The 14,257-nt window shown below is 38.9% G+C and overlaps 1 protein-coding gene across 1 annotated transcript in view; it reads right to left on the reverse strand.

The window, feature by feature from the left end:
* Positions 1-13,326, reverse strand: part of TOX (thymocyte selection associated high mobility group box) — a 224,844-nt gene extending 211,518 nt beyond the window's left edge. Inside the window, exon 1 of the mRNA XM_025173297.2 lies at positions 12,593-13,326. Coding sequence (XP_025029065.1) covers positions 12,593-12,706 — 114 coding nt within the window. The 5' untranslated portion in view covers positions 12,707-13,326. The remainder of the gene's footprint in view (positions 1-12,592) is intronic.
* Between the last annotated feature and the right edge of the window lie 931 nt (positions 13,327-14,257).

Below are 14,257 nucleotides of genomic sequence, written 5' to 3' on the forward strand. Positions count from 1 at the left end.
ACAGTAGAAACATTACATCTGTCCCTAACACAAATTAGGCAGCCTACTAGCCTTAAGAACTGAACTGAGACATATTACATTTGGGTTGTGCTTTACGTCACCAAGTACATTTCTTTCAAGTGCTGTAAGAAAAGAAAAATGCCTGTAATACCTCAAGGAATTGTAACACCACAACTAGAGGGAGAGACATTGTGTATCCTTAGGATGGACAAACCCCCTTACATAGAAATCCATTCTCTAGTATTACTCTTTTCCCCCCACAAATACTGAATCCCTTTTTTTATTATATTATCAGTTACCTTTTTTTAATATTATCAGTTACCTTTATTTAAAAAAATGATAGACCTCCATTTGCCTGTATGCAATGGAGATACTAGAAAGCTAGAAACTAAGCAACATTGAACGTATCCATTATAGAATTATTTATATATCCTCCTTACATACTTTAGAATAAAACAGTATTTGCTTCTATGAGCATTTTGCTTGTCAAACTACCTGTTATGCCCTAGCTATGGTGTTATCAGTGCCAGAATGGTTGTGATCACATGACATAATTGACTAAGTTTGCTGCTACTCTCGGGTATATGACTTAGCCAAAGATGCAGTGGTAGATGATCAATGAAATGCAAAACAACCCCATTTATATCTGAAGCAGACATCTTGGCTGGTATCCCAGGGCCCTTGGAGGAGGCTGGTTATATTCCCTTTTCTTTACAGTTTATTGAGAAAAATCCAGTTGAAGTCAGTGTTATTACAAAAAAGTTCATCTCCTTTCAGCACCATTTTCAATCCCTGTGCACATACAGTGGGGTGCAAATAAAAATAAATCAAACTTCAATGCCAAGACAGATTAGAGAAAGTATGCAGAACATTGCTTCTGGAATTCTTTCCAATACTTAATAACAGTTTTGCTCTGGGTCACATGATTGGGAAGGAAGAAGGGGATCTTAGTATGGAAGAATCGGCAACATTCTTAGCTGCTCCCAATTTCCTCCCCCATATGAAGGCATTGTCAACATCTTGTCAGGAGTTTTTCCTCCACAATCACCAACTAGATCTGGCCCATTAACAGTGTTTCTTTTGATGGCTTCTCCCCACCCTGTGATCCCATTCTGTTCAATTTTCAGATAATTATTCTGCTGATGAATGGACTAGAGTCCCACCCCTATTCCAACACAATGGAATTTTGGAAAGATTAAAAAAAAAAAAAAAACCCAAAGGTTCTCTATGTAAGAGTTCAGAAGAAAAAGTAAGCCCTGAGTTTACATATCCTCCAGGTTCCCAAAATACACTAGATCCTGAAATGACTTGGTGAAGTTTTCTTTTTGAACACAGTGGATTTGTGTGCATCTATATACAAAAATAAATAAATAAATAAATAAATAATAAAAATAAAAAGTTCAGCTTAGTAAGCCGCATAGTGAGCAAATGGAAAGGATAAGAAGCTTAGAGTAATAAAGCTGCATAGGAAAAGGAGTCAAAAGATAAAAATCAAATAAAGTAACATTTAAATATTTAATTTTATTTATTAGATGTTTATACTATCATAATTATATGACTTTCAGTGACGTATAAAAGACAAAACATCCACACTAAATACAAAACATAAATCTAACAGTAAATTCAGTAAAAACAAAACCCAAAGAAATGAATATAATATTTCTGCAGCATTGTTTAACAAAGCCCTCTGAAAGGATTCCACTTTAATTTTCTCAGAAACTCAAAAGAGATGGGGCTGTTTTCACTTGTGGAGAGGCTGTTCCACAACTGCAGGACCATAACATAGTAACAGTTTCCTCTGGACTTGGTCTCCCTGATTGCACAGTAGTGGGGAATTACTAGCAATTTTTTTCCAAGACATTTGTTTCAGAAATATGTTTCTAACTGAAAATGTGAAGGAAACACAGGTGGAAGACTGTCAATGGAAGAACAAATGTGTCCAGGAAACATTAGAAGCCATTACAGTAAAGATTCTAGCATATAGTCACACTATAACTGGGAATTATGAGAACTGGCAACCAGTGGCCATAACTGAATATAAGCTGAGAAACAGGTAAAGGGCAAAAGTCTGCAAAAGGCTTATGGTGCTGTCATGAAAATGGAAGGGATAAAATAAAAGTATTAAGTAACCAGAAAAAGAAGATATTGAAGTAAGCTTAAGAAAATGTGAGGGAACAAATTAAACAACTGAAGAATGATTGAAAAAAATAAAAAGCAATCTATGAAGTACAATACCAAGTTGGCAAATACTTGAAAAAACATTTACTTATGGGTATATTTTATTTGATTGACTAATTATCCATTTAGACCACCCAATAATGTAAGTGCTCTGAATATAGGTTAATTAAAAACAAACAACACAAAATCACATGAAATCAAGGCAAAGCAAAATTAGCACAGTGGAGTAATAGCAACATAAAACTAGTAGAAAATACGCTAAAATATTTCAGTAGCCTTTAAACACCTGGAAATTTTTCATTAAAAAAAGTCTTCAGCTAGTCTAGAAAATCCAAAATGTAGTCATCAAGTGACTCTCTCCAAAATAGACATTCTAATCCATGGTGCACTATCAGTGAAAATGCCCTCTTGATGATTCATGTTCTTTGTCAGTGATACTTGGAAGAAAACCTTACATAATGATTCTTGGGCCCAGATAAGTAAATGTGGGCAGACACTCTCTGTAGATAACTCTTTGAATGACTGTAAATCTTTGAAATGGAAGCCAAAAGATACTAGCAACAGGTGCTCCTGACTTGAAGTACTGTCAAATAATCACCTTTTTCATTTAAATTGATAACCTTTATATTATCAAATGTTTCTGAAATATTTCAAAAACAGAACCATGTGTTACAGATTGTAATAAGTCAAATCACAGGCTACGAGAATATCTGCTGCCAATAACTGTAACAATTTGTTTTGATCCAAAATTTGGATCAGGCAGGACCAAAATTGCTTTTATCAGCTTAGGTAGGATACCTGTGCCTTTCTTGAAAATTATGGATCCAAATGCACACTCTAATTATGAACTTACCACTTTACTGGCCATATCCATCAAATATAAGCAGTATCTTTGTCTTATCTGGACTAAGTTTATTGTTCCCTATTCATTCCATTGCCCAATCACTATTTCAGAATATCAACCACTTCAGTTATATTGCATGAAAAGGGAAATAGAGAACAAACTGCCATCTGCACACTGGTGACACATCCACTAACATTCCTCAATAAGCTTTCCAATATTTCCTACATGTATTTCAAAAAACAATATTATTAATCTTGTTAATAGACTGGCATATACAGGCAAAAAAACTGATAGCATAGGCAAGCTAGAGCGATAGGAGTAATCAAGATTATGAACTGTAGACAAATTAGTAAAAGAGTGGTAGAAAGAGTAAACCAATCTGTATATCTAAGCCTCAATATCTGACATATCCTTCCCCATTCTTAAATTAAAAACAGTTTTAAACCTTAATAAAACCAATTTTAGTAATACATACACACACACAATTTCAGCATCAAACAAGGTGCCCCAAAGAAAGTATTATTTTATCAGAATATCATCTTTGAAAATCTCTCTGTCATCCTAATTTATCTCTAAAACCTATGGATCTGAGAAATCCTATGATGTACCCAGGAAAAAAGTAATATTTCCTTAACATTTGCAAGATTTATGTCACAGCTTTTGTCCAGGAGCTCAAGGCACTATGCATTAAACTTTCTTCTCCATTTTTTCCTACATCAGCCCTGTGGGGTAGGTTGGTTTGAGACTGGCCTAAAGTTATCCAGTGAAATTCATGGCTGAAGTTGGATTTGACCTTTAAGTGCACCACACCACCACACTCAGACTTTTAACTGCACTCAGAAGAAACCAAAGGAACATACTACAGCAGTTTAAAGATGGGTGAGGTTTTGTCGAAGGCTTTCACGGCCGGAAAACAATGGCTGGTGTGGGTCTTCCGGGCTGTGTGGCCGTGTTCTGGAAGTTTTGTTTCCTGACGTTTTGCCAGCATCTGTGACCGGCATCTTCAGAGGGCAGGAGCACAGACAGGAGCAGTTCTCTCTGTGTCCACACAGGCTGGACATCCACTGGACACAGAGAGAACTGCTCCTGTCTGTGCTCCTGCCCTCTGAAGATGCCGGTCACAGATGCTGGCGAAACATCAGGAAACAAAACTTACAGAACATGGCCACACAGCCCGGAAGACCCTCACCAGCCATGGGTGAGGTTCTTCGAAGGCCCAACATGTATAATACATATTTCACCTAAGGAGCCAATCTTTTACTATACTAGCCTCAAATATGGAAAGGAAGCAACAAATGTTATTCATTTCACTGACTTAGAACTCTTTCAAGACTTTTGGTGCCCAAATAAAACTAATCAGAGGGACAAAAGCTTGAAGCAAAGCAGCTGTAAAAAAATAAACAAATTACACCAAATGTGAAGAAATTAACATAACATAAATGCTAGGGGATAGCAAGTAAAATATTTAAAATGCACAATATCTAAAAAAGTATTATAACATACACAAAAATGCTGGTATAAACAGATGTTTTTTGTTTATTTATTATGAAATTATAAATTACGTTATGGATGCCCAAGGAAATTCATTGATTCAGCTACTCCACGACGGAATGACAGGACAGGTTCTTTACAAGGGTGATACGTACATCAGCTGCATTTGCCATTTCCAATAGGGTAAAACAGGGTTGTGTAATAGCCCCAGTCCTGTTCAATCTGTTCTATGTTGTCATGTGCTGTCCAGGGTCTGAAGGAGGGAGTGGACATCAGGTACTGATTGGATGGCTCTTTGACTTTCGCCACTTGAACACATGGATGAAGTGCTTCCATACAGTCATCCAAGAAACTGTCTTTGCTGATGACTGTGGCACACAAAGACAGTGATCTACAGTTGATGCTGAACAAATTCTCAGATGCTGCTATGCTGTTCAGCCTGATTATCAGCCTGAACAAGCCTGTGCCAAATACTAACCTCACAGAACCAAAAGTCACTGTTGAAAACACCCAGATGACAAATGTAAACAGCTTCCATTACTTGGGAAGCATCATCTTGAGTGATGGGTCTTTGGACAAAGAAACTGACTCCAAGATCAGCAAGTCCAGCCAGGCACTGAGGTCGTGGAGTACTAGAGTGCTCAATCAACATGAATCACCACAAGGCTGAAAGTCTACAGAGCTGTGGCTATCCCTTCTCTCCTATATGGATGTGAGTCCTGTACTCTGTATCAAAGGCACATCAAACAACTGGAGAAATTTCACATGCACACTCTCTGCTCCATCCTTGGCATTCATTGGCAAGACCATGTCTCCAACCTTGAGGTCTTGGATCATGCAGAGTCCACCAGCACTGAGTCCCTGACTATCAGAGCCCAGATGCAGTGGGTGGGACATGTCATCAGAATGGATGAACATCGTATGCCTCGCCAGTTGCTCTATAATGTACTGGAGTCTGGGAAGAGACCTTGAGGTCGACCACGCAAGCACTACAAAGATGTTGTGAAAGACATCCTATGCCATTGTGAATCCAGCCAAGGGAGCTAGAAGCTGTAGCTGCTGACAGAAGCCCCTGGTGAGCCCTGTGCTATGAAGTCTCCACCAGCTTTGAAAACAGGTGCCACCAAAAACTGATAAACTGTGAGTAGCATCACAGAAGAACACCCACAGTTACCGCAACAATGGACTTCCAATGCCCCCATTGTGTTAGACTCTGCGCTTCCAGACTGGGACTGCAGAGCCACCTCTGTGTCCACAGATGAACTGCACAACATGTCTTCTTCGAACCTGAAGGACTACCATATATTATGAAATTGGAATGGACTCTTTAATTTATAATGTTGTCATTTTTGAATATAGAGAAAAGCATTACTACCAGAGAAATCTCATTAATGTTAAATAAAATCATAGGCTACAAGAAACTGAATTGTTTATTGCTATTTGCATTAAGAACCTGATTTTCTGATCCTAATAAAAAATAATTCCTTGGGAAAACATTCAAATACAGAAGCATTATTATCTTTGTTTGAGGGTGTGGGAGAACCTCTTTAACAAGATTAACATAAAAGGCAAGGATGGGACAAAATATAAAACTTCCTTCTGTTAAAAGTGATTCACCCCTGATTAAGCTGAAGAAGTTTTTATGAGGATTATTGAATATGCAGAGTTATGTTGACTGTGAATATAGACTTTCAGGAATTCTGGTCTCTCACTAGAATAATATTCAGATCCTAATCCTAATCAGATATGCCTCTGAGTAAAGTCCACTGGAATCAGTCATTTATTAAAAAATTTTGCATATGTGTATCCCTAGTCAGAAGCCATTAGATATTACCAAAGTTACCACATTATTTTTTTAATTTAATAAAGTTTACATAATTGGTATTAGTGCATAGGTGTGACAGAATAATTTGATAAGAAAAATTTAATCTGAGGTATATTCACATATTTTGCATAAGAAAAAGAATAAGGCTATGAAGATGGCAAAGTACTAAATCCATGTAGCAAAAGATGATCTAAGTGCTCCCCTCCAAACTACAAGCTAACCCAAAGTCAACTTGCACAGTTTCCCACCATTCAGGAACTCCAAAAAGTTATGCTGATTTAGTCATCAAAATCACCTTTCATTATTTAAAACAGCGATTCATGTGTAGCCTAACCTTGGTGAATACACTTATTGCATACTTTCTCCCTCTACAAGAGAAAAAAGAACCATCACAAGACTTTAAATGCAATCCATTCAAAAAAATAGGTTCCATTCAAGTTTTTATCATAAACTAACTGCCCAAGGTCTCTGCATATTATAGATAAAGGCCTTGACTTGCTATATATCTAACTTAAACTTCCCCATCTTGGCATTTTCCAGATACAATGAAACTCAGATCCACAGTCCTCCCAAAGTAGAGGAGGTTAACTACCTTCTCAAAGCGGTGAGCCACATGACTCAGTAGTGAGGCTAGGAATTCTAGGAGCTTCATCCTAAACCAAGTTAAGGGTTTATTTACTCTTAATGTTGCATGGAATTGGGGAAGAAATCCAAGGCCTTTCACACAGGTATGTCCCAGGGCATTTTTATTTCACCAATTCTTGTCTTTGCACTCTTCAACCCCATCCAAACATGCTGCTCATATTATGTATTTTAAGGTAATTTCCTTATTTTTAACTAACCTGAGCAAAGAAATATTGTTAGTGTGTTTATACAAAATCATATGAAAGTATGAATTATCCATGTAAACTTAAAACTCATATTTAATTTCATATTTAGAATTATAAATGTAGACATTATTCAGATATATTTGGATTTTCACAAGATTAAGGAAAACATAGTCAACTGATACTAAATGATTACTATGCTTACACAGTCTTAAGTCCTACTGAATTCAGTGGGATTTACTTCCAATCAGTGTATGCTTATAAGTGCATATTAATTGTATGATTTTAATTAATCAATTGAATCAGCATATTTCATCATCACAAAGAAATTATTTTGAAATTTTGTTTATGTATATGTCACATTATTTTAGTTAAGTTACTCTTTCTCTCTTGTATGAAAGATATGGCCTCTCTAAAATGATACCTGACATCTTCAGTTTGTATATTAATAAGAATAAACAGTATATAAATGTTACCTAGTGAAATGGGAGCATCACTCTTGTGAAAGGTTTTGAGCTGACAGGCTTTATGCTAAATGGCTGGATTACAGTTGTGCCGGGAAAGGACATAACTTAGCTTTATACTACTGTAAGTTATGTCCTTTCCTGAAATGACTATAATCCAATGATATATTGAAGACTGCAGTGAAAAGAAGCAACCAGACTAATTTACCAACTTCAAAGAAGTACATTAAAATATTTTACAGTTCATTAACAACACAACAGTAAAAAATTCAAGTACACAGAAACTTTCTATGAAATAAACAAAAATAGAATTTTTAAAAAATGTATAGTATCCTCTTCCCAGATATCATTTTAAGCAGTAAAAACAGAAAATCCAATATTTATTTGAATCTATGCATCCTCTTTTATACAGCTGCTGATATCTCTCAGAATAAAAAAGCATTTTAGAATCTTCTCAGAGAAATACAATAATTTAGCTATTTCAATAAAAATAATGATGTTGAGCAAATTAAGCATCAGGCAAAGAAAAAATATGCTTGCAAGAAATGTATTTCTTGGACAGCTTGTAAATAGCAACATTTACAATTCAGTTTGGGGCAGTAAATGTACAATGTTAAAATTAGAAAACTAATACTTTCCTATCAGAGAGAATCGTTTTGGTTGATAGCAGAAAATAGTCTTATACCTTATAAAAGAATAGTAAAAATCTATTGTAAATTGGTTCTCAAATAGTCATTAGAAAGTTTTAAAATATAATTTGTCCATGTACTCTTTCTTACTGTTCCCTTGTTTCCTGCCCATTTAGGTGTGTGTTCTCTCTCTCTCTCTCTCTCTCTCTCTCACACACACACACACACACCAGCTTGTTTTGGTTTTTTTCACTGCACTGACAAGTAAATAGTATATCAGCTGTGGGCTTTTATACCTTTAACCAGCAGATTTCAGAAAATAAGTCCATATATAATTTTGCAAGGCTAGCTACTGGGAGCAATAAAGACCATTATGCCCCTCCTTTTCTTGGCATAAGTCAGCATGCCTGTTATTATCCATGTCAAAACAAACTTATATTAAAGCAAATACTTCATATATCAGCAATGTTGAAAGTAATGGCAACTGACAAAAATCATAAGCAAACATCTTTCCATACAGAATTTATGAAAACAGTGGCTAGACAGGCTAAGCATGGATCTATGTGAGAATATATTTAAACCAAAAATAGGACACATCCAAGCAGCAAAAGACTAGGAAATGTGTTTACAACAGTGATCCCAGAATGTCCATGTACAACAGAACGTTTTCCAGAAATACCAACATTCACATAACTCCTAGTTACACCACCTAGTTACCAACTCTCCTCTAAGTTTCAGAGATGAACCATAATACCTTAAGTCTAAATCTGTCTGCCTGGCCTATGAACTTCACTATATTATTTCAAAGACTGACCTATATACAGCCACCATTCTCTCTATTTGTATAAAAGATACCTCACACAGTTGCCATAACCAACATTGTTTGCATTGTTCTTTCACTTTTCTCCCTCTGAGTTTAGATGGAGAAAGAAACATGATCTGACACAGTATGTTCAAAGCACACTATACTGCAAGGGAAAACACAGCAATCGCCAATTAAAATGTTTAAGGACATCATTTTAAAGAGAAGATCTTTGTCATCTTTTGAAACAAAGACAGCTAACAGAAAAGCAGAACAAAAACGCCCTATAATATTGTGTAGTATGTAAAAATGTTATAAAGCCTGATTCATTATAACCAGTATGACAGACACAAGTCTAGATAATATCAGTTCTTAGACTATGCGTGATTATGAAATTATATGTCAAAAGACATGTTTCCTAAGACCACTAAGAAAAGTTATGCTGACTGGCTGGCAATAATTCTGACATGTTTATATATATTTATTTTGGTGGCACATTTTTCACCCACACTGCAGTTGTTATAGAGCAGCTCCACTAACTTAAATGGAATTACTCTGACATAAAAGCAACCTCTAGTACCAATAAACAAATCAAACTAATGTTTGCCTTGCCTTCTATAATCAGTACAGAGAAAAGAAATTGTGCACACAGAAGCTCACAAGAGCCTGTCAAAGTTCCACTGATTCAAAGAATTTTTCCTTGCAATAAAAATGTTTCTAGAATTCTAGGATACAAGTTAGCCTTTGTATCTGTACTGTATTCATCAAAGTTGCTGAAGGGGATGCAGCATTTAGAAAAAGTCTCCAGCAGCAGTAAAGGAAAATGACTAAGTTATACTTAGTATTTCTGTAGCCAGGAGAAACAGGAGGCATAAAGTTTAGACTTTACAACTTTATAACAACTGTAATACGCCTAGATAGACTGAGACTAGGAGAATGCAGGAAAATTAGATGTTCAGCCAACACATGCCTCATAGGGGCCCAGCCAGCAAAGCTGTCCTAAGTCCATTTAGGATAATCAATGATCATTGGCATAGCAGCTTGACAGAGATATCCATTGCTTGAAGAATGTTGTCTTGTGAGAAACATTCCTAGCATGTCACTCCTGAGCTTTAAGAGGATGGGAGTGTTACATTTTTGAAACCTATTGTACGTCCTGGCTGGGTAAATAGCAAAGAAAAGTTTCTTTTTTATGGATAGTCTTTAGTTTTAAAAACTAATACAAAAAAGCTGATTGGGAGGAGAAAGTGAAAGGGTGTGTATGAAGGATTTCTAAATGTAATCAATATCCACCCAAAATGATTTAAAACCTTTAACTGGAAAATGATTTTATATATCAACTTAATTCCCAATTTTCCAAAGCATTTAACTTTTAAATTAAATCTGGACCACCATCTTGAGTATGATGAGCAAAATGTGTATTCAAGTCATTACCTTCTTTTTGACGCTTTAAATCACTGGTAGATTTAACAACTGTTTGTCCAGTTTTTGTTGCCAAATGGTTCTTCAGGCCCTTTGGTGCTTAAGTCATTAATTCTACCTAATGCTTCTATTTCTGAGCATGGAAAGCTTACCATTCAGCATAAAATATAACAATGATAAGTCACAGGGTGAAAGTAGTTTTATAATAATCATTGCTGTGTACTTAAAGAGCCTCAGCACGCAAACAGCCTGGCATATGGGGGAGGAGGGTACTTCTGCTAGCACTTCTTTTCCAGAGTAGCACACCTAGAGAAAACTTTGATAGAAAGAGTTTTACCCGGTCTTAACCAAAGAACCGCATACTACAGTTAGTAATCACCGCACACAAATCTGTCCACGGAATCGCTTGTGTCACTGCTGTCCAAATTTCACTTTAGAGAACCAAGAGGATAAATAAATCTCTTGCCATCATCAGGGACAGAAACGAACAGTATGCAGCAGGACTGACCCATGAGCTCATGCTAGAGATTTTCTGAAGGCTGAAGAGTTTAATGACAGAACTGCAACATCATCTATTTGCAAAACAAGCATCAAGCAGATTCTTCATATTTAGCTCAGCATATCTGAGTGCCGGGAGCATTTGAAATAGCCCACAAACACGCACACGCACCTGTGGTGAGAGGCAACAGTCAACAGCAGGTTCCCCCCACTCCTTTCCAGAGAATAAACATACTGCCCTTCTGCAGAACATTGATCATCTACAGCTTTAGAATAATTTAAAACCAAGGAAAAGCCTAGCATTGATCAGGCAGAGGAGTGTAAATGGCCCACACACATCTGATGCTGCCTGCAGAAGTGCCAGACTTCCACAACAAGCTCTTAAACAAAAGCCTAACTGGCATTCAAGCTTAAATAAATCCTGTTGCCAATACTTGTTCTCTCGCTTTATGGGGTGCATTTCAAGTACTGGTTGTGAAAGCTGACCAAGTGTTTCCTCTGGCAGCATCGCCCATGGGGTGGGGTGGGGGGGTGGAGGAACGAGGTGGAAATCCATGTTATTCACAGTAGAGCAACTAGATCAAAGTAACCGGAGAAATAAGGTGCATAGAAAATAGTCTATGATTCCAGCTTTCATTTTTGGACAGAAATATTAAATACTAAGAATAATCGCACAAAGGAATCCTGGAGATTCAGTTCTAGCCAGGGCAACTTGGAATTAAGTGCCAAGTGAGACTTACTCCCGAGTAGACCGAGACAGGACTGCCTTGACAGAACTTTAGGCTTGCTTTCTTGCTGCCCTGGCAATGCCTCCAAGTCTACCCCCCACCCTGTAAGGAGTAAGAAAAAGGTTTTGTGTTTGTTTTTTTTAGTGACCCCAAATTGCATTGATATAGGAGGACGAATGTCATTTAATTCTGGACTAAGCCCTCCAGACCTTCAAGGCAAACGTTTCAACTCTTACGATTTTGAAACTCCCCCAGTTCCACTACCATCAAACTCTTTGCTACTATCTGACACCCGAACCAAATGCTTTGTCATCCTCGTCTCAGTGGCGGAAAGCAGAGCTGAGACCTGCTTGTTTGGGGGACGGGGGTGAATTTAAATCTCCCGCAAAGCTTCCACCGTGTACAGAAGAACGACTTAGCGCAGACTTTCAACTTGGGATCCTAGAGATATTTGCTCCTCAGGATGCTTCCCTCCACTGCTGTGGAACTTACCAGTAAGGGCCAAAACTCAGAAACGGGCACTCCGTCCCCCACAATTCTTCCCCCCCCCCTTCCAGGATTATCTTTTAGAAGCACTCAGACGATCAGTGCAAGAAATGAAGAGAAGGCGACTACTTTTGCAACGCGACCACACGCCTCCCCGCCCCCCAGCAATAGGTCGCCCACAATATAAACGCCGGACAAGAAAGGAAGCGCTTCGCTTCTCCATCTCCCTTTAAAATACAGGCGCGCGAGCCAAACGACATTGGCGCTTCTCTGGAGGGTTTCGCTCAAATCTACAACCTGCCGAGCCTGAAGTCTCTCCTTCGAGCCCCCGCCATCTGCCCACCACCCAGCTTCCCGGGGGAGGGGGGGGGTGCTGGGGAAAGAAAGCGCAAAATCACCTTGTTGCAGTAGTAGGGGTCCAAGCACGGAGAAGGTCCCAGGCAGGGGGTATCAGGAGCGGCGGCCGACTGAGGTGGTGCTGGTGGCGGTGGCGAATAAAATCTTACGTCCATTGCACTAAAACATCAAGCAAACTCCTCGGCTTCCCTCTTTGTGCTTATATTCAAGCAAAAATAAACGCGGAAAAGCCCCCCGCGGCTGAGGTGCCTGAGTTTAGAAGAAGCAAAAGAAGCACCTTCTCTGCCTCACATCCGTTTATGGTTTGCAAGCAGAAGAAAGAGGGGGAGCAAACTCTTCCGAAAAGCTCCGTTCTCGTCCGCCGAGGGCTGCGAGAGGCGCAGTCAAAGCCCCTGCCTTTCTCTTACGGCAGGGCAGGTAACTTCAAGTTCTGGTTGCCCCTCACACGCCACTTGGCAAAGCAGCAGGCGCGGGTCTCTCCCTGCCTGCCTTGGCAGAGTTCGGCGCTTTTTGCGCTCTTTTCCTTCTGCCTGGCTGGCTTTCTCTTCTGCTCTCTCGCTCTCTTTTCGTGGCAACAGCTTTATTTCTGCAAACAGCTCTACACCTCGAAGAGTAAAGAAAGAGGATTAAAGCTCCCGTCGAGGCGATGCGGGCTGAGGCGAGGCAGAGATCCGGTTCTGAAACGGCTGCGCCACGTCTCTGGTAGCGGGGTGGACAGGAGAGATTCGGAGTGCGCCGCTGCTCCGACTGTGCTTCACACAAAGGAGCACGCAGATCCAGAGCCATTTGCTGCTTGCTGGGGAGCGCGCGGGGCAAGCGCAGATAGGGGGCGCTCTAGCAACCATCGGCCAGGCCTCCTTTCCTCTCGTTCTCCATCACCCTAGCCCCCTGCTAGTTACTATGGTACCATCTCAGCAAAACTCTTCTGTATGAATAAAGAAAGGGATGTAAAGAAGGGTGAATGAGCCACAGTAGGGAAAGGAAAGAACATGGTTTCAAAATAGTTGGAGCTGCGTTGGAGTGTCCATAACTTAAGCCCCCAACTTCTATATATGCACACCTATATTCAAGAGGGGAGGGTCCCTTGCATATATGCAAAGTGATAGATCAGATGCCTTGTGTGAATGCCCCAGGTTAAAACCCTGGCATCTTCAGTTACCTACAAATAACAGATAAAGATCTCCATCTCTCTGCTTGAAACCTATAGCCAGTCATTGTCTGGGGATCGTCTGATTTTGTGGTATGCATCTTATGAAGCATTTTCACAGTGTAGGATAAGAAGTAATTCTGGGATTCATCAGCTTAACTTCCCACACACTAGAAAACAGTATGAGTAGTAGGTGCACTGAGTAATAAGATCATAATAGTGGTCACTTGAAAACTTCCAGAGAGCAATGACTCTTTTAAAAAAAGCAAAAACACTGGAACATTTAAAAACCTACCTTCAGGTGGGTCTCAACTTCCCAGAAAGTAAATGAGAAGAGAGATTCTCTTATTAGTGCCAGGAAGCTGTGGCATGGCTATTTCATAGGCATGATAGCACCTGCAAGAACAGATGAGCAAAGGAGAGAGCACACAGCAACTTCTACTTGCAAAACTGAGGCTTCTGCATGAAAAAATGCCTTATAGACCAAATCCCATAGAAAAAAATGCAGTGGCTAGTCACTAGTGTTCTTTCTGTCCATATGTAATAATAGATCCTAAAC

The sequence above is a fragment of the Python bivittatus genome, unplaced genomic scaffold (assembly GCF_059951505.1).
Source record: "Python bivittatus isolate LINGU-HERP-01145 unplaced genomic scaffold, Pbiv_v1 ctg000840_np1212, whole genome shotgun sequence".
In the NCBI taxonomy this organism is placed as follows: Eukaryota; Metazoa; Chordata; class Lepidosauria; order Squamata; family Pythonidae; genus Python; species Python bivittatus.